The sequence below is a fragment of the Propithecus coquereli genome, unplaced genomic scaffold, assembly GCF_000956105.1.
Source record: "Propithecus coquereli isolate 6110/MARCELLA unplaced genomic scaffold, Pcoq_1.0 Scaffold135, whole genome shotgun sequence".
In the NCBI taxonomy this organism is placed as follows: Eukaryota; Metazoa; Chordata; class Mammalia; order Primates; family Indriidae; genus Propithecus; species Propithecus coquereli.
In genome coordinates, this window is record NW_012137747.1 from 2981016 (window position 1) to 3002676 (window position 21661).

General features: G+C 38.4%; 1 protein-coding gene across 1 annotated transcript in view; it reads right to left on the reverse strand.

Moving 5' to 3' along the window:
- Positions 1-2541: 2541 nt before the first annotated feature.
- ERAP1 (endoplasmic reticulum aminopeptidase 1) overlaps positions 2542-21661 on the reverse strand; it is a 32524-nt gene continuing 13404 nt past the window's right edge. Inside the window, exons 3-18 of the mRNA XM_012638798.1 lie at positions 20988-21122; positions 19924-20044; positions 18995-19149; positions 18522-18635; positions 17234-17365; positions 15770-15901; positions 15550-15621; positions 14080-14240; positions 12494-12573; positions 11811-11994; positions 10281-10437; positions 9382-9566; positions 8339-8500; positions 7699-7839; positions 6723-6804; positions 2542-2967 (exon numbers count right to left, since the gene is read on the reverse strand). Coding sequence (XP_012494252.1) covers positions 2812-2967; positions 6723-6804; positions 7699-7839; positions 8339-8500; positions 9382-9566; positions 10281-10437; positions 11811-11994; positions 12494-12573; positions 14080-14240; positions 15550-15621; positions 15770-15901; positions 17234-17365; positions 18522-18635; positions 18995-19149; positions 19924-20044; positions 20988-21122 — 2169 coding nt within the window. The 3' untranslated portion in view covers positions 2542-2811. The remainder of the gene's footprint in view (positions 2968-6722; positions 6805-7698; positions 7840-8338; positions 8501-9381; positions 9567-10280; positions 10438-11810; positions 11995-12493; positions 12574-14079; positions 14241-15549; positions 15622-15769; positions 15902-17233; positions 17366-18521; positions 18636-18994; positions 19150-19923; positions 20045-20987; positions 21123-21661) is intronic.

Here is a 21661-nt window from a genome sequence, read left to right on the forward strand (position 1 = left end):
GAACCCTGTTCAATTTGAAGTCTTCTTTGCCAGGTGTGAGGACTTCTGTACCTTTATAGTCAACACAAAACACAACGAGCCTTGAATCAAGTCAGCAAAAGAGCAAAATACAGGCTAGATAAGTCACTGTGTAGCAAGTTTTGAGAATAAGAAATAAAATCTAGTTCTTAGAATATTCATATGGCTTGAACTGTTGTTTTACTGAATTAAACTGTGCTTTCTATTTTCTATACATAAAATCTGAGCAGCAATTGTTTGCTTAGAGCCATTGCCACATTAGTCTTTGCACTGTATAGCATCTGGCTCTATGGAAGTTAAGTTTACTAAATACAAAAACTTCTGCTTTAAAAAAAATATACGTATATCTGAAATTTAAAATCTGCTTTTCTCCCACAACAGTTTAAGAACTAGACTGATATCTTACAACTTTTGATGGTTTCTCAGATCTTTCTGAATGAATAGTTCATGAACACGGCACTGATATCACTGATGGAATTTTGATAAATATTTAATTTCATCTATATTTTCTGGTAGTGAATGCAGGAAAAGATATCAGGTACATTATGTAAAACAGATTTGGAATTTGTTTCCAAAGAGCATGGGCTTCCTTAGCATCAGTTTAAAGCTTCTGTTAGGAATTAACTGCACTAAAAACAGGTAATATGGCCAATACTGTCTAAATGGGGGTGGGGAGGTGCGAGGCAAGCAAAAGTAATAACATTGATTATAATGGGCATCAAATTTTATTAGTAGTCCCTAAAAATATTCTCTAAAAGTTACCTATGGGATTTCAAACTGCTTAAAATGCTGTTTCTGTCCCATCAGAGATACAATCAGTATTCTATTTTTAAGGCAGTAACAACAAAAAAAAAAACACTTTTCCTGAGGGATTTTAACTATATATCTAATTCTCCCATTTGGGCAAAACAGGTGTTTGCTTTTGTTTGTTTCTTTAAACCAGAAAGACTTTGAAACCTTTGACACTGACAGATGTGTTTGCAAGAGTGTGGCTGCGGTATTACTAACATCCATGCATATATAGAAGTAATTTTTAAAGACATACCAAAATCCAGAGGTTTAAAAATCCCTGTAAAAGTAAACATTTAAGGTACTCTGAATACACCTTTTTTAATGAGAAATACCTTCGAGACTTGAGTGTTTGCTGGTAATTAACAAAGACTGGAGTAAGCGGTGGGCTCAAAAGCGACGGCCGTTTTTGACTAATTAGAAAAAAATAATTACAAATATCTGTTTAGAGGGAAGAAACAATTTTTTATTACCCAAAAGGTTCCTGCACACTGTTGTGGCAATATTGTATCTGTTTAGAAAATGGGCTTTTCTAAAAGCACGTGAAGACAGGTTCCTCAGGTGACCAAAACTGAAAGTCAGCATTTCCATGTTTCATTAATCAAGATACAAAATATAATTAAAGCAAAATATTTTACATTAAAATCCTGGCTGTTGTGTATGTTTTTTTTTTAGAAGGAAAATAGCCTGGGGTGGAAATTGTGATTTCTGTTTTCATTTTTATTTCTTAAACCATTAACTATGCAATAAGTATAAAAATGGAAATACATTTAAATCCAGAAAAGTCACTCTATTCATAGTGTATTAGAGCAACACATTTTGACTTTTTTGTATCATATTCCTTTATCTTGAAATTTTTGCCATATATTCAAAAAATTCATATATGACTTCAAAGCCAAAGAATACATTGTCCTCACTTAGGCAAATGTTTTCCACTTCAATAGTATATTTATTGATGATTCTGCAATGATTTATTGGCAATAAGTGCCAATAATGAATTATTTAGGAATTATAAACTAGGCCAAATAAGGAACAGAGAAAGTACACCTCACTACCCTCAGGATCAACAGCTGTCTGGTACAACTTCAAATGAAAGGTTTTTTCTATAGACCTGAATGCACTCTGCTTTTTCAGAAGAGATGCTGTATCAGGATCTCTCGGGAAAGAGATGACACTCAGAATTACCCGAGGAGGCTTCTATAAAAGGACTTTTTGTAAAGGTGCAGGCGAGGTGTAAGGAAACCACAAAGACCACGAGGCCCCTAGTCCTGCAGGGATGAGAGGAGGAAGCAGTGACCAGAACCCCGAGATGGAGAAGGCTGTGTGGAAAAAAAGAGGGCCACCTTTCCGAAGCTAAGACCTTCCGCAGAGTCCTCCTGCAAGGGAGCCGGGGAAGAAACACCTCCACCTACTCTGTCCCCCAACCCCAGCTCCAACCTCCTGGGGTCCCCACTGACCAAAATCCAAAGGGCAAGGAAGACTGATGACTTGGACCTACCAGTCAGTCCCTGGGCAAGGAGCAAGGAAGAGAAGGGTGGACAGCAGATCTGGAGGGGGTCAGCGGGAGAGCGCGGACACAGCCACAGTCCAGCTTCATCTCTGAGCCAGGTGTTCATTGTTCAGTAGTCTTCACTATTCAAAGTCTTTCAAGGAGATTGATGAAACAGCTTATGAATGACAAACAGGTGGGGCATGGGGCTTATAGGACACCATGGGCTTAAGCATAAAATATAAAAGAATAAATCATTTCATTCCTCCACGGTAAGGAACCCACCACTTTATATCTTAGGACACCACCTGTAAATGAAACGTGTGGTAGCAATAGCCCATTGATGAAAAAACTAACAGCCAATCTTTTCTTAGGAATAGTCAAATGAATCAGGAGTGGAAGGGAAAGGAAGTATCTTCAGCTGGAGCCAAAACAGCCATCTCTAGCTTGAAAACATTCACATTCAACAAAATGTTGGTGATGACAGATAACAGGAACCTGGCAAGGAACAGTTGTCACAGCAGTTCCAGCTTTTCATTCTGCAGCCACACTCTGATTTTATCAAAATTCTTATCCATCCACCGTATGTTTTCTTCAATGGTTTCAATTGTTTGTTGGACACAACGGAGCTGAGAACCATTTTCTTTCAAAGAGCTGAAGAATCCTTTTACCTTGTGAGGACAAAATTGGGTTTTTTAGTAAATTAATTTTATTACATTAGGCAAATGTAGCTTCAGGCTCGTTAAAAGAAAACTGAAGCCAAGATTCCAACATTTGTCAAAATTCTATAGAGAAGGCAGCCCCAGGTGTATGGATGTGATTATGTGCACATAAACTTAAGCTATATGAAATGAGCTCATACCTCATGATGTCAGGTTTGTGTTTTTTCTCTGCAGCTCTTTTATTTATTCACAGTTTCCAGGCTTTAAAAGACTTCACTGTTTACCATTTTATAATTAAGGTTTAATTGAGTGTGTCTATTTAACATGTATTCTGTTCTGTATGCACAGATGCAAACTTAATTTTTTTAAACATATCTGAAAAGCAAAATGTGCAGAGTATCGTCTTTGCCAAGCAAAACAGTTTAAACCACATAAGTGCAGTGTTTCTCCATGGGCCTAGCCTTGTATGTTATTACAGAAACACTGTAGGGAATGGGGTTCTTAGCAAGTTATGGTGGTAAGACCCCAAACCTTGCCAAGGTTTTTTATCCTAATCCACAATTCACGTAGTGTTCCCTCAAGATAAAATCCACATAGAGTTCCCCATGATATTAAAGAGATAAGAGACTCTTGGCTATCTCCTAAAAAATATCTTTGTTCTTGTTTCATCTTTGGGTATCTTAACCCCTTAACCTCACATGAGGAATAGGCTGGATTTGCCACGGCAATGACCACTGTGCTATTCTCTTTCACTTTAAAGAGTGCTTAACCTTATCTCATAAATTTTCACAGCATTAATCCATCCATTTTTGATTTTGTAGTCAGGAAGCAAGTGTAGGCCAAGATGTATTATTTATTCAGCATGGATTCCAGACGGCTAATTCTTTAAAATTCCATGTCATAATAACACATTATAAGTTTAGGAATAAAGGGGAGAGAGTAGGAATAGGCTTTAGAAAGGTCAAATTCCAATTTCAAATGATGCAAAGTTGTTTTAAAATTATATCTCAGTGCAACTTTTCAACAAGCTGAAGGCATGGCCTCCTGCTGTAGCAACCTGGAAAACATTTCTTCTTCATTGTCCTGCCTTCAGCTGTAGCTCATCCTACTGTTTCATACTCTCAGAACTCAAGATTAATTCACAATTAAAAAACACTGTGGGCACTCCTCAACAGTCACACCACATCAATAATTTTACTAATTGCTCAAATTATTAGCCCTAAAGGACCCCATCATGATAGCACCACTAAAGCCAGCTGTTGACCCTTGCCCCTACCCTTTTCCTGACTGTCTTCTACCATCATCTGCCTTGGAAATGCTGCATCTCAACTGAATATTTGATGCAAACCTGCCTCGTTGAGAACATTTTCTGTGCAATAAGTAGTGCAATATAGGGATAGAAAAACAGGTTTATCCTAACTTGTTTGACCTTGAGCAAATGACTTAACTTTTCTGGGACTCAGTCTTCTCATTTGTAAAATGGGGAGAATATCTACCCTGCAGAGCCGTGATGAGCATATAGTGATATAAGTGGTAAGTGCAGAACTCAACCTCAACAATTTATTCACCAGTATTTACTCTGGTACCTGTTCATCCCTCTGCCGTGATTACTGTCTAGACACTGAGGATGAGGCAGTGAATCAGGCAAGCACCCTGCCCTCATGGAGCTTACAGTCTACCTGGGGGGAGGGGGAGGCAGTAAATTATGATTACAATAAACATACTGCTGTGAAGAGCATATGCTAGGAGTGTGATAGTAACCGGGGAGAGGGTGGCCTGCTTTAAACAGCATGGTAGGGGAAGGTGTCATTTGAGCTGGAACCTCTAAAAAATAAAATGAGCCTTTCTAGTGAAAAACTGGGGAAAGAGCAAGCCAGGCAGAGAAAAGGAAAAGTGCAGAGGCTTAAAGACAGGAGAAACATCTGGGAGCCCAGCAGCAAGAGGAGGCTGAGTGGCCCAAGTATTGAGAGAGAGTGAACCAGTAGAGCCTGTGGGAACTGGCCAGAGAGGTCGGCAGAAGCCAGATCATCATGGTCTCGGACACATGGAAAGGAGGGGTTTGGCATTTACTGCAAGAGCAATGGGCAGGGTTTCAAGAAGGCAGGGTCAATCATGGGCTGATTTGCAGTGTTAAATGTGGGAAATGGTTTGCTATTGGCAAAGTGGCAAGTGGGAGGCCAGGCAAGAGACGGGAAAGCCCTTGGTGAGTGTAAGAGCAGAGAGGAGAGGTGCACATGCTGGAGGCAGGGCCAACAGGACTCGGGATAAATTAGATGTGAGGGGCAGGAAGGACTCAGGATGACTCCCACTTTTAAATGGCAGTAGGACGCTCTCCACTATGATAATATCTCAGGCTTTTTCATTTCCATGCCTTGCCTCAGGGTCTTTGCACACAACACTCTTCTAGATGTGGGCATTTCCTTCGACCTCTTCTCAAATGTCTCCCAATCACCCTATACAACATACCACCACCCAGCTACCCTGATCACTCTCTCTCCTTGCCTTAGGCATTTTCAGAGCATGTAACTACTTGACATAGCTTGATTCATGTAATTGCCTGATTCCCCCAGTAGAATTTAAGCTCTAGGAGAGCAGAGGCTCTGTTTTTTCAGTGATGTAGCCACAGAACCTAAAACTATGTCTGGCATATACTAGGAATATAAGATATCTTGAATGAATTGATGAGAAAACAAAGAACAAGTGAGTGAATGAAATGTTTTGTTGCTATAGATCTGGACTGTGGCCAGCTCTTCAGTCATCACACGTCACACAGGGTATCTCTGCTCTAGACCTCACTAGAGTTCAAGCTTTAACTGTTAGGTGCAAGTTAATTTTATAAGCCTAGGTGAGGCTACTGAAAACTGGAGAAAAGCTAAGGGACTGTGATAACACTTCATTCTTTTGTATTTTCAAAGCTCTCTCCCTATATCAAGCTCGATCATGGTATAACCAGACTACCCTATGGAACTGGAAAATTTAATATTAGGCTCTCACCTTTCACCTCAATGTAACATATTTTAAAAGCCACGTAAAATTTATAGGAAACCTTACTGCAGAAGGGACACCACAAAACATAATGACCTGAACACCAAATTCCTGAGTTTAGAGAAAAGTTTGCTTTTGTAGAGAACTTATGGTACGTTTCATATTCCCTTTTGCCAGACAATGAGAATAACTCATACTGATTTCTCATTTTTCCTTGACCGCTAGGAATCTCTGTGATAAATCTGGGGAACAAGTGGAATAATTATCCTCAACATAAGTTTCCTGCATAGTTATCTCCTGTCTATTATGCAACTCTTTGTTCCTTCACATTTTTTCACAGATGGATCTTATAAGTTGCCTAAAATTCTTTCTGAAGTAGACGGTATGTGTAATAAGTAACAGGGAACCCTGCACTTGGATAGTGAAGAACCTGGACTCCAGACCTGCCTCTTTCACAACAGCTACATGACCGCTACAGTCATTTATACCTCCAGCGCTCACTTTAACATCCTTTAACGAGGACTGATTGTCCCAAGGAATTTCTTTTTAAGTACTAAAGCTTTTAATGGCAGAGCTAAGACCTCTTCATGGGCTTGAGAAGAGGCACAGTTTTCACTAGTTCACTTGCAACTGATTTTTGCATGTGTCGACACCATGGCATCCGAAAACAACTTTTACATGACAAAATCCATTTCTAACTCAACACACCCCCAAAGTATTTTATCTACATATTTATTACCTAACTGTCACAAGTTTAAAAAGAAAGATTGTCTTTTTACCTCTTCGAGCCGTGTTCTTGTGGAGAATTGATTTGTTGTGCCCATTACCATGTAGGCTATGGAACGTGAGCCAAGTTCAAACCTAGAAACCAAAATTACCAAATTGTATTGTGAAATATTTATTCATTCAACATATTTTTAAGAGCCTCTATATAACAACATTTAACTAAAAACTGGTTAGTTTTTTAAAATTTTTTATTTCAGCATATTATGGGGGTATAAATGTTTAGGTTACATATATTGCTTTTGCCCCACCCGAGTCAGAGCTTCAAGCGTGTCCATCCCCCAGACAGTGCACACAGCACCCATTAGGTGTGTATATACCCATCCCCTCCTCCTGCCTCCCATCTGCCTGACACCCGATGAATGTTATCACTATATATGCACTTAAGTGTTAATCAGTTAAAACCAATTTGATGGTGAGTACATGTGGTGCTTGTTTTTCCATTCTTGGGATACTTCACTTAATAGAATGGGCTCCAGCTCTATCCAGGATAATACAAGAGGTGCTAGATCACCATTGTTTTTTGTGGTTGAGTAGAACTCCATGGTATACATATACCACATTTTATTAATCCACTCATCGATTGATGGGCACTTGGGTGTTAGTTTTTAAAAGCTTAAATATCCAAAAGAAAATGATAGAGGTAGAAAGTGCTTCAAGAGCTACACAAAGGCAGACGCAAACAAGCCAAAGTGCTGATGGAAGACGTGGCTGAACTGTGAGGAGGAAAGCTTCACATAAGTCCATGGGTATAGAAGGGGGTTATTCCAGATGGAACGGAAAATGTCCCTGTCCAGATTCATTAGTTAGCATTGAATTAGAGTTTTATATTTTCTAAGGATATTTTAAGTACTTCTAATGCCACCTTCAATCAAAAAATCCCCTTAAAACATTATTGTTATTTTATATACAACACAGTAAGGTTACAGGGGGAGCTTATCCAGTCACAGCATAATTTTTGGTACAACTTACTTTTGTACAAGTTTATTCCAATTTTCCCTCAGAAACTGCCAGGCCAATGGATATCCTACTGGGTTTCTGCCAATGAGTGTAAGAATACCTGGAAACTCCTGGGTTTTTATTATATCTCCCTTAAAACTTTGATCTAGAAGCCTGGAAGGATCAAGAAAAGCAATGTCAGCAATGAATAGTTGATGAAACAGTTATGAATGACTACAATGAAATAATCTGTAGAAGAGTAAAACCAGTCTGCCAATAGTAAGGGCCAACAGGATAAATATAGATAGCCAGAGTCCTAATAAACCCACAAAAGCTACATAACAATAAAAAACTAACGTTTATATAGTGTTTTTAACACCCATTCTCATATATTTTCTCACTGGCTCAAAAGAATAGTTGAGGAAGGGTGTCTCTAGTAAATATTTCAAGTACGTTATCACTTTAAAGATACACGACTGTATACACCTTTAAATATTTTTCCTAACACCTAGTTCTTCCTAATTATTTGTCATCCTCATTAGATGTGTGCCCACTTGAAGTAATGTTCCCAGCAGAATAGGCAATTCCTGGCCAAGAGAACAAAAATAGATGCCAGAATGATCTAATCTAATTTAATTTCCCTTGGCCACAGGAACATGAATGAATGACTCACCACTGAAGCTTGTCCTTATTTTGGCTCATACAGAGGGCAAATTCAATTTGTTCCTTCTCGGTACTGGACAAAGACGACTGATATTTACTATAAAGAAAATCCCAGCCCTCAGTGTTCTGGGCCCCCACAGCAAACACTGCCAAGGTCACGTCAGTAGGCAGGCTGTGGAAAAGAACACACTCGGTGAGAATCTGAGTCGTAGTAAATGTGTTTAGAAGCATAATGGTGACCAATTATGAACTAGCCTTGTGATCAGAGAAGCATGCCTGGAAATATCAACAAAAACTACTTTGTTCCTTCAGTGACATTTTGTGAAAGAGGCAAGTGAAAATATGTAAAATTAGGTTTAAAGTAGCCTTCCCCAAACGTAATGTAACATGCCACTTTTATAAATATATACATATCTAACATATTTTAATAATGCTGGGTGACTCCATACCTGGTCACCTTTCAAGCCAAAAGAAAGAAATTCAAACTAGATTCAACATTTGCACCATGATCACAAGTCAGGACCACTGTTTGTATGTATTTCTTTAAATGGAAGCATGTAGATTGTTGGAATAAATGTTTCCTCCATGGGATTTAAGCTCCAAATATGAAAGGAGTGAAGTATAGCAAGAATAGGGATTTCCAGATATGGTAAGATCCTATCTTGCTTAGACAGTGTCAGCGGTTAGTTACCATGCACCCCTGTCAGGGCCTTTGGAAGCCCAAAGAAGCTACTACAAAATGCGTTGCCTCCGTTTCTGTATGGCTGTCTCAGCTCAGTAAGATTTGATATTGGCTATACAAAATGACAATTATTCTAATCTTATTCTAACTCCACAGATATTTGACTTTTAAGAACAGAAGTTTCCTCCTAGCATTTCTTAAAACAGAAAGCTGAGTGCTACATAGGTAAGTCTTAAAAAGCAATTTATTTTCCAAAAAAGGGCAGCAGGAGAGATTTGCTTAAACTTCTTGTTTTTCCCAATGTTTAGCATCAATGAGGAAAAACAGAAAGGATACCTTTTACATCAACAAATTATTTAGTAGGAACTGACCTCAAATTTCCATTGGATTCCTTCCACTTTCTGAAATAGCCTTCTGCCCTCTGCACGCATGGCTGATACTTGCGCACACAGGCGAGGAGGAGGAGCTGACTCCGCAGCATTCGCTCGGAGACTGAGCCTTCGTCGGTCCACGTCTGCTTATCGATGAGGTCACTCAACAGCCTGATGAGGAAGGCCTGAGGGTGTCGTACAGAGAAACAGCAACGTGTGTCACTAGTACTGTCCCAGGTCATTTCATGTTAACATAATCCAGTATTGCCTCAGGTGATGGGAGCTCATTTTTAAAGCTTAATTCACAACTTATTTTAAAACTGTGCAGCTTTATTTATGTTTAATTACAGTCAAAACACAAAAATGATGATGAATGATTTTGGTATTTGCATAACAATCTTTTATAAGATCTTATCTACTTAAAGTCAGAATGAATTGCCACTTTTAAAAACAAACTAAAAGAGACAGTTTATATGACTAAATTTTAAGAGCAATTATACATCAGGACTTCATGACATTTTGCAAAAATAACAATTTTATGCCTCTTCCTCAAGTCCTATTTATTGAGCCCCAGAAAATCTTAATGTCAGCCATCATAATAGAGAAGTAAAATGAAATAAGTGATTTATGAAACGAAGGGAAAAACAAATCCATGAAAATTAAGTGTGGAGTCTAAGCAAGCTTTTCCTATTTTTAGTGCCAAATAAAACAGAAATCTTTCCCAATCTATCCAAATGCTGAATTTTTATTTGCTTTTCCTTTGCTTTTCCTTTATATATATATATATATATATATATATATATATACACACACATATATATACACACACGTACACAACGATAAGCACTCTTTTTCACACACACACAAAACACAATTATGTAACTATTCCAGGCTTTTACCTTGAATTGAGTTTCCACTTCATTCATATCTCTTTTCTCCATTAACTTATACATAGGTATCAGCTCATTCAAACCTTGGAACACGGGCATAATTTCCGTTTCACGTTTCAAGTACAGGGTTAAATCCAAGGCTTTTTCAATCGATAGCTTTCCAATGCTAACCAAGATACACCATGGTTAGTGGTTTAAAAGAAAATCCAGGAAATCAACTTTTTGCTTCAAAGTGTATTTTAATCTTCCAGCAAAACATTCAATCAGATAAAAATGCCCCTTATACATAACAACTGTTACATCAGTCTCTTTTTTGTCACACATAACATGATATCTAGCCTGTTTACACTGGGGAGGAAGTTTCTGAAATGGTAACAGCAAGGGCTGAGTGTGGGTGAGACACAATGGAAGCAGGTCAGCATCTGTTCCCATGGGACACTGGCTTGTGTGCCGAGCTTCCAGAGTAAGAAGGGGATTCCATCTAAGATCCTTCAGGAAGCCTGGTTAGATTCAGTCAAAAGTATGAGTCCCTGGAGTAAATTCATCTTCTCCATTTCAAAAAGACACTGAATATACATGAAAACTCTTCATTACAGAGGGTTAGCATTAAAAGCCTCAATGGTAGGATATATACTTACTTAAGTAAACACAAACTCTCCAAGATTCAAGCAAAAATATGTTACAGAACGGAATTAGATGAGCAACCCCTAACTTTCTCCCCTATTGCTTTTTGTCACCTTGGGAGGCCCAGTGTGTTGGTAAGAAGAACCAGAAGGAAGAACATATTCTAGGCAGAGGGACATGCGATAAGAAAATTATAGAGCTATCCCTTCCCACCTGAATGGTTCCCCTTAGGACTTCAGTTCTGCCTAAATAGTGAAGAAGTTTGAGTTTTAGGCTTGGGGAACATTTCCTTAAAAACGATTGTCATGGGGTAAAAAAAAAACGGCTAGCGTTCACTCTTTCTGCAACCACTGAAAAGTCATTTGGTTGGGCCAGATTTTATGAGCTGCATTACATAAAGATGCTGTGAGGTTCGGGTCTCTGGTTTAGGAAAGAAAAAAAAATCCCTCCTTTAATCCAAGAGATGTATTACTACAGTAACAACTTGGGTCTGGGGCCCTTAGTCTCCTGAGAAGGCTTCAGGACTGTTAAGGACCCAGCTTGGGAGACACCTGATCTGGCACAGCAGGGCCAGAAAAAGCTGCAGGACTAGGCTTTAGGGATGAGGCCAGGGACTTCGCCAGGATGTCAGTCTCCTGGTTTTCTACACTTTTGCTTCAGTCTGCTCTGAGTCGTTAATGAGGAAGATTGAAATACAGATTCCTTCCTTCAAGTTACTTAGCAGTCACAGACAGGAGAGGTTAATGTTAATCATAAGGCTAAAAGCAATCTTGAATGGTTAGAAGAACTTGGGGGGAAACACTTTTCAACCTCTTCTTAGCAATCAATCAATCATTTTAACCTTTAGAAATCAAGAATTTGAACGATAACAGCTGCTTTCAGAAATAAAGCACGACTTTGTGCAGCCTGTATTACCTGACAAGCTGAAATGCATTGTTAATGAGACTCGCCCGATCATTACTGCTGATTGCTGTGTGTGTTCCTTTTAAAAGGCCGGTCAAAGAATCCCATCCATCATCCTCGTAATGCACGATGTAATAGCCATTCATTCCCACGTTAAATTTGATCCATTCTACCTCTTCTGGGAGGATGAGCACATCTAGAGCAAATAAAATAAATCGTAACTCCATTTACCCTCTTGCCTGATGAAAGCTTTTGTGATCAGAGACTGGACAAGGAAATCAGAAAAGAGTTTAATATTGAACAATTTGAAATCATCACTTATTTCTTTTAGAAACCAGAAAACAGCAACTCAGAGACAAAAGCCAACATTGGCTTTAGACATCCATTGTGTGAGATTTATAGATCTGTGAAAACAATGCAACCACATCTCTGGCCATACATATGATATAACCTAGTAATGTTAACAAAGTAATAGGGGATTTTCACTAGTAATCCCTCCTTTTTAGCATTACATAAATCAACTGTTTTTATCTCTATATTGCAAGATTCTGGTCATTTTTTGGTAAAACCAGAAAGTATTTTCAAGCTGGTCCTTTTTGTTTTAACCAAAATAGCAAAAGAAACTTAGTATTGAAATCCTACATATTTCCATACTTCTTCCTTGAATTGAACTAGTTATTTCCACAAGAAATTACCTGTTTTTGTTTTCAGCAAAAATCTATGGACCGTGTCTGATTTGCTGGTGATGAATGTCAGTGGAACATGCCACAGGTACCTACAAGAAAGGAGGGATGGATTGTTCATCTGTTGATTTAATTCTGCAAGCAGTTATTAAATCACCTATCATGTGCCAAGCACTGGCTAGTTTAAGGATGGGATGGTACTAAAGCTGCTGTGGCCAGACTCTCAAAATAACCTCAGTCTGCTTTCCAGCTTGGCAGGGGGGGTCAGCTCAGGCATTACTCATCCTTCTTGGACCCTTTGAATAGAGCTAGGAATTCGGGCTCAAGTGAGCCTTGAAAGCCTTTACAGTGATTGTCTGATTGGAGCTCAGAGGCCTAACTCGAAGACATTGGCCACTAGTAATAGCACAAATCAACATCATGCGCCTCCTAAATCATGTAGTGAGAAGGACACAACATCATTTCGGTGGAATTCCTGCCAATGATGTATAACCTGAATCTGATCATGAAGACACAGCAAAAACCCAAGTTGAAGGACATTCTATAAAATAACTGGCCCGTACTCTTCAGAAATGTTAATAACAAGAAGCATAAAGACTAAAGAGTTGTTTCAGAGAAAACAGAGGCCAAAATGATGTGACAACTAAATACCATATGTGATCCTGTATTAAATTCTGAACCAGAATTTCTTTTCTATTTTGCTATAAAGATATTTTTAGGACAATTAGAAAAAGTTGAAAGGGGTTTATAAATTAGATAAAAGTATTGTATCACATTCATTTCTTCATTTTGATCATTGTATCATGATTATATAAGTAAATGTTCTTATTTAAAAATAAAAATAATGCCATGCTGAAGTATTTAGGGGTAAAGGGGCATCATGTCTCCAACTTACTCTCAAATAGTTTAGAAAAATATATGCCATATATGTATTAATGTATATTTATACACACATATATACATACACACACACACATGCACAGAATGATAAAGTGTTGATGTATATCTGGACAAAGGATATATGGGGATTCTTTCCACTATTCTTGCAGCTTCTCTATAAGTCTAAAATTATTTCAAGATGAAAAAGAATTTTTTTAGTGTCCATCCAGGGTCAACCAAGTTGCAGCCTCTCATTTTTAGTGATACCCTTCTGTGGCATTAAGCTGACAAACAGGTTCCAAGATCTGACCCAGACTTGCAAAAAATAGAATTAAGTCTCTCATAATTCCCAGAAATCAAATAAATTCTTTTGTCCTTAGCTCCAATCCTAATGCACTATTGCAATTTAATAGCAGTTGCTTAGATTGGAGCTGATTTCAAGCCAGTAACCAGAAATTACCATCCTATCAAATTACAAAACACGAGAATATTAAAGTAATTATATATCATCAACTTTACTGAAATTAATCAAGGTTTAAAGCCTCCTTAATTCTGTTGGGAAGATGGGAAGGGTGGTATAAGTCAACTTCATAGGATACATAGATTCAACTGAAACAGTTTAGCAATAGAGGTAAGGGCACTACTTCAAAAGTTAGGTTTCATCCTGTAAGACAGATATTACCTAGGCAACAAAATGAGTTTTACTCTATGAACATTACCCAGTTTCTTTTTCTGGGGCGTTGTCAGATCCCTTCATATAGTGCTCTTGCTTCATGTATACGTTCCTCCCTCTCACTGTGATGGTTATCAGGGGAAAGCCTTTCTGCAGCGTCCAGGTATTCATCATGGTTTTCACATCCAGGCCTTCCTGACGCCAGTGCTGGTTTATACACAGAAAGGCAGATGCATCACCCACTTAACTCACCTCTGAGAAAAGAGAGAACACCAGCTGGTGCTCAAAAGACCACTGACCACCTTCTCTGTGGAGCTCTTCCAGATTCCTTCCTCTGCTCCCCAGCCCACTGCTCTGGCCCCATCCCCCACTGTTTCCAGCCATCACACCTCCATTAGAGCACCGACTGTTTACTTTTCACTTTCCTCCATTACACATGTGTATCTTGAGGACAGGTGGCATATCTGGTTCTTCTGGGCACGCCTCAGGGCTGGCATAGCACCAGGCAAGAGGCAGGCATGTGAATAAATGAAGGGAGAGAAAGAGGCCAGGTTTTCAACAGACACATAACTTTGCTGGCTCTGAGGCAAGCAAGGTAGGAAAAAATGTTCAGTCAAGAGCCTGTGTTTCTAAAGTGATAACACAGAGATGGCCCATACTCAACAAATAGTCGTGAATGTAAAACAGGATATGGAATTTGATACTAAAAAAGCTTTTAAGAAAAGATTTAAGAGGTAATAAAAGGATAAACTATGCTAGAGGACCAATCTAGAAACCACTGAAAAAAGAAATCTCTAGAAACAAGCCAAGAAAATAAAAATATGATAGATAAAATTCTGTTGACTCTCTAGACTCACCTTCAGCTGTCTATGAAAATATTCTACAAGTCCAGAAAAACAGAGACTCGGACTGTTTTATGACTTAGATGTTATGAATACTTTATAGCTTAGCATTTAAAAACATGAGTTAGATCTAAATTCAAATCCCTGCTGTGCAGTTTACCAACCATATGCCTTTGGATTTCATATTCCCACCTGTAAAAGTAGGGGCAGTAAGAGAACCCAGCTCATAGGTTTATGATGAGGCGTAAAGGAGATAAAACACACAAGTGCTTAGCATGTGCCTGATACTTAGTAAGCGTTCAAGAATGCTCACTGCCATTATTTGTCCTTGCACAAATGCAGAGCTTTGGAAATGATTGACATCCTCCTGACTGCTACAATGCCACCCCATCTACCATAGAAACATGTCACAAATCCACTTTACAGAGAGTAAAGCTGCAGAAATTAGTATCAGTGAGAAGTAGTACCAAAGAAGGCTGTCCAACACTCTTGTATCAGTACATTTTTAGAAAAATTGTAAAAGAATGTCAGTCTGGTATAGCTTAACTGCAGTCTTATCTGGAATGAGGGTGATCCAATCAAGAACCTCAGAAAGTCTGGCACAGAGCTATCTTTCAAAGAATATGGAATAACAGAATGTGCTTAAGGGAACACATACAGATGTAGAGACTTACTGAGGATGAAGATGCATGCTGACTTCCAGGGCAAAAGCCATCCATCCTTTGTGTGCCATCTGTAGGGCAAATCTAAAAACCAAAACTAAACACATCACTCTTGTTTCCGCAAAAAACACTCATTATTCTTAGAGGGATTAATGTCATGCAGGAAAAACAAAACAAAACAAGATAATGAGCCTGTCAATCTCAACGTAGAGATTCACAAAAACATACTCACACTTGCCATGCTATTCCACAGATCCTCGTTTTTTGTGTTTTTATAGCTATACTTCTGGAGATATTGCACAATACCACTTTTAAACACATCAGCATTAAGGTAATCCCTTAGCATATTCAGAATGCAAGCTCCCTGAAAAGGTAGTAGAAATGATTATTATGTACAGTTTGGTCTCAATCTATTCTGCCATCATATTTTATTTGGCAGTAGTTCTTCTAAAATGCAACTGCAGTAACATTGCTAGTGTCTGGCAATTTGTGAAACAGAGTAGTAGGTTAAACCTGGACCTGTGTAGGCAGGAAATCTTTCTAATATGATTGTTTATACTTAGCCCACTAGAACCATTCTTTTCTATCAGTAGCCAGGCCTCCCCATGGAGCAAACTAGCATCATCTGCCAGCTCCCTTTGTTCAAATGTGAGTGGATGAGGGGATAGATTAAACATCAGACCTTGAACCAGCACTTGGCTCTCCCACTGCCACTCCCGGGCAGGAGTGGGGAGAGGTGGGTACCACAGGAGTAGAGCACTAGAGATGGAAGCAAAGGAAGCTCATTTCTGGGTAAGCTCTTTTCCCCTCCGCTCCCATTGCCATAGATTGTGGGTCACCAACGCAAATGCCTCCAGTGGCATATGACAGGTGACATAAATAAGGGAAGTACTCCAAGGGTAAAGAGAATGCTCTTTTACATTATGTTTCCTCTGTACTTTTGATGGAAGCATGCAAGCAAGAAATATTTTTCTGTTTGCTACAAGAAAAACAATAGCAAAGCACAATGATAAATGGCAACACACTCTGAGCCTCAGGGAGCAGAAGACAACAGGAATAATTGGGAATGGTAGGGGAAGTGGAAAAGCAGAACTTTGATCTTATAAAGAAGGAGCCACAACTTAGCTCCCGCTTATGTTGCCAAAGGAAATACAGGCCCTGAGGATGATTCTTCAGTGGCCAAAAACTCCTTTTTTTCCCCCCAAGAGAAGCCAGAAATCTGGATTTTTATATATAAAATCTCCTAATTATTAAATGTCATCGACAATTTCCAACTCTGTCATTAAACACACTGTGCAGGACAGCACGTTGCAGTTCAACGATATAAACCATTTCTGAAGGCCCTGAAAGGTAAGCTACACAAGGTCAGAAATTTTTGCCTAACACAAAGTTGATGCTTAATAAATACCTATTTGTTGAATGATGAATAAAAGACAGAGTTTCTGTAGGCCGTGAATTTTCAAACCAAGAAAGAGTTAATCAAGAACTGAACATAATATAATCTTTAGGATTATGAACAAAACTCCAAGTTCGGTCTAAAAGAGTTAAGTATAATTCATGGTTTGGCAGCCAGCACAAGTCAGGACAGAAGGCCTTCAATCTAGGTTTAAGCTCTCAACCATACCTATAAATAACTTCTCCACCCCAGTATTTATAAGTTTAGTGTCCAAACTGGACCCTTATAATCCACTTTTACCTTTTCATAAGAAACATCATCAAACATCTCCCGAATCTGAGCAGGATTTTCCACAGGTGTGGACACGGGGTGTGAAGAATTTAAAGCATCCAATTCCATCGCATTAAAACACTTGCCCAAAAAATAATCTTCCTATTGAGACAGGAAAAAGGAAATATCACCTATGATTTACATTTAAATAAAAATATGAAAGGAGGAAGGTTTGATCTAGGGTAATAAGTCTATACTTCTAATTTTTGAGCCAACCTATTCCATATTTCTAATATTTATGAAATAAAATAGAGTTACTATTTTCTAAAAAGTATCTAAAAACAATAATTTTGGGTAAACATTATAGATTTTGTTCATCTTAAATACCTATCACTTTAGAATAAAGAAAATTTCACATTAACCTAAAAACAAAGCCATTATACCTATAGCCAAACAGCAACAAAATAAGAAACTAAAATGCATAGTGATTTCAACATTTCCAGTCATCATCTGTACTATTTTAGAGCCATGTAATGAAAAAAATGGAGAACAAATTCTAACCTCAATCTGCTTTCTTAGGGCACATTAACTCAATAGAATATGCATACATAATCACTTATTATTAAAGATTATGTAGAAACATAAGAAAATGTTTATGTTCCCTTATGGTATAATATTGATATGTACTTTATAATTATAATAGTGTATAAATAAATTATGTGTATAGGCAGATGAAAATGGGAAGTAGTAAATATTCACAAATGAAAAGAATCATAGTAGGGTAAAGAATTTTTTATATAAGTTTACTTTTAATTTTGTTAAATGTGATTTTCTCAAGTTAAACATATGACTTTTAAACAAACACATAGCAGTTCCACAGCATTAAATTTGTGACTTGTGAGTCTATGTTGTTCTACAATTAAATATGCAACTACTTTAAGCATAATCATTTGATTGGCAAGTAGGGTCTTATCGAGATAACAGCATTCTGTACCTAATAATTCTGCAATGAGCAATCTGACAGTTGGAGAAATGATATAGAACATTCAGGCTGTCATTATTTCTATTTCTTTGATATTAAGGGAATTCAACACTTAATTTTCTAACAATCATAGATTCACAACTGAGTCTGGAAATAAGTCTTTGCGATATATCTTGAAAGTTCACTAGCATTTGTGAAACATGATTCATATCTAAATTCTCAACAGTTATCAATGAACTCTTTCTATGACTTCTATAATCAAAGATATATTTTCCAGTGACATTGAACAAAACAACAGATTAACCTAAAATGTAAAAAAAAAAAATAACTACTTACAACTTTCAGTTCAGGATGGGTCACATTGACAGACACAAACTCCATAAACTTGGCAAATCCCTCATTTAGCCAAAGATCATTCCACCATTCCATAGTGACCAGGTTCCCAAACCACTAGAAGGAAAACACTGCTCAGTTTATTCACACATTGCTATGGAGACTGGATTATCTGCTTCCTATGATGTCAGCCATACACAAAAGACACTCAGAAAGAAATATATTTTAGATATCAAATGTCAGTTTATGAATGTTAACATATTTATAGAAATAATATTTCATCAAAGTAAAAATAAAAACCTTTCAAATGCATTATAAAACATGAATCCTAATGCTTTAAGGAAATAGTTTTTCTTATGAGAAAAATGACAAGGTAAAAACTATAAGCATAATATATGAATAGCCTCATATGTCCCACAAAAGTGATATAAATATCGTTTAACTATATTTTTTTAAAAGTATGAGTAAGCTTGTACCTGGTGGGCGAGTTCATGGGCCACAATCATGGTGATGCCAAGCTTACTTGATGCAGAAGACTTTTCTGCATCAAACAACAGGGAAGATTCTCTGTATGTCGTCAGTCCCCAGTTTTCCATTGCACCAGACTGAAAGTCAGGAATAGCAGCAAGATCTTCAGAAGAAAGTAATAGAATAGTATTACCAATCTCTAAGCTACACGTTCCCCCAAATGCACTAACCTTCATGGTTATGAATGGGTGTTAGGACAGAAAAGCCAAGCTGCCCATGCAGAACCACGGAGCTCTAGACTGGAAGAGCCTTTCACAACAGAGAAAAAGGGGCTCGGTGACTCAGGGTCACTTTGCTACGATCACTACAAAGTCAGACATGTGTCTCAGGCCTCTTGACTCCATTTCTACCTTTCTGACGAGGAGATTTGGGACTGAATAATCTTAACAATTACTTCAGTAATCCGCTGTATTTTAAATGTCCAATACCCACATATACCTAAAAACTCCAAAAGACCATAGTTTTAAGGGCTCATACAAGAAAGAAAATGCAGATTTTCTTACACCATATAAATTTGTTCCTTTATAAAAGCCTATTGAGTACTCTCTATGTCCCTGTCAAGCATGTGCCAATAATGAAAAAAACACAGCCACTTCCCTCTGCTGTTTGCCCACTAATAAAATCAGAAGGCAAAATCGTCCCTATGCCCTCCGCCTCAGCAACTGTATCAACACCTGCTTTTACTGTCACTGGAAGTTCACTGTACAGATCAAAGGTGAGGAAATGCTCAGAAGGATCAACCAGATGTTTGACACTTGCTGGGGTTGTGACTTGAGGGGCTGCTGAGATAGCCATGGGAATGCACCAATTACAATGCTCTGTAATCTATGCCTGGGTCATCCAATGCCACATCACAGTATCTGTGCAAAACCTCTACCTTGTTTGGGTAGGGGGTATGGTATCCTGAAATAATCTTCATAAAACTCTAGGAGAGTCACTGCAGCACCCAGTGCATAATCTGCTTGATTTATCTTGGCTGGCACAGCGTATACAGAAACCTAAAGAGAAAGGCACAAGAAAGGTATTCAAATATCTTAGTAGCTTCTCTCCACACTTGCATGAGACTGACATTAGTGCCTTCATCCTGTGGGATATGGTTGCCAATATTAAAGAAGACAATTGGGAATCCCATTTCTTATATCAATGCTGACTGTTCCCAATCAATTCCACTTCTGAAAACAACTACAAATGTTGGTAATATACACAAATTTTTTTCTTAAATGTGCTCACAAGGTGGCAAAAATGAAAGAAAGATTTAGAGGCCAAAACTGAAGTGACAGCCAGACCCTCTGAGGTCAGCAGAGCACTGCACCCTGCTTTTGCCTTACGGGCACTAGCCCAACACAGCTGGACTTCAGCTTTGGTTCCCATGGCATTGAAGGACTCAAGGGATAAGAGATAAAGTCCAGGGCTTGCCCAAAGTGGGAGGTTTAACAGGACATACAACCCCTGCATACAGCTGGACCCCGAAGGCCATGCCTTTAGTGCAAAGGTAAACTAGAAATGACCACTCCTCTCTCCAAGCTGGTTGCTCTATCTTATTTCCTTCCCACAGCCAGAAATCCCCTGCTCAGACAGTAACATTTATTTCCAAACTGCAGAAAGTTATAACCAGAAGCACCCTTAGAAACCATTGCAGGATCTCGTCCACCTTACACCTTCCAAAGAAGTGAGAGCTAAGTTCCAGAGGGAGCAGGGCCAAGGTCAGAGAGCCAGGTAGCGGTGGAGCCAGGATCATGACTCAGGCCAGGCCCAGCTCCCTCTGTGCTGCTGTAATTAGAACCTCGCTGTACAATTGGGCATCTGTGACAACAGAGTGACCAACCATCCGGTTTGCCCAAGATTGAGGGGCTTCCCAGGATGCAGGACTCCCAGTTAAAACTAGGACAACCAGGCAAACCAGGACAGGTTGGTTGTCCCATGTGACGATCACGGGCTCACCTTGACTCCACTCTTGGTCATCTTGCTGACAGACTGAAAATCTGAAATAATGAAAGCCACCAAATAGGTGCTCATCTTCACAGTGACATCAAAATGGTCTTCTATGAGTCCTTCAGCAATAGTTACAGATTTCACCTAAAACCACAATAACTCAAATTATCAAAGAATCTAATTACCCAATATACCAAACTCACATTATAAAGAGAAATTTCCTAATTACCAGACATAATATTAAAAGTATATGGCATGACATTTCTATAATTACTTTAAAAGTTCTCTTTCTAGTATATGATTGTAATTTAGCTATTAAAGTCAAACTATTCTCAATTTCTTTTTTATTGAGATATAATTTACATACCATAAAATTTATCACTTTAAAGTATACAATTCTGTGGTTTTTATTATATTTATAAAGTTGTATAACAACTGACACTCAATTTCTTTTAAATAATCCAGATTATTGCAAACTCACTGATATTTAATACATGTGACTTGACAACATGGATGGGACAAGGCAAAACTAAGATTGCTGGTTTTGCCAAGATGTGGTCCACTTGTCCATTTTTCTTTTTTTTTTTGAGACAGAGTCTTGCTTTGTTGCCCAGGCTAGAGTGAGTGCCGTGGCGTCAGCCTAGCTCACAGCAACCTCAAACTCCTGGGCTCAAGCAATCCTT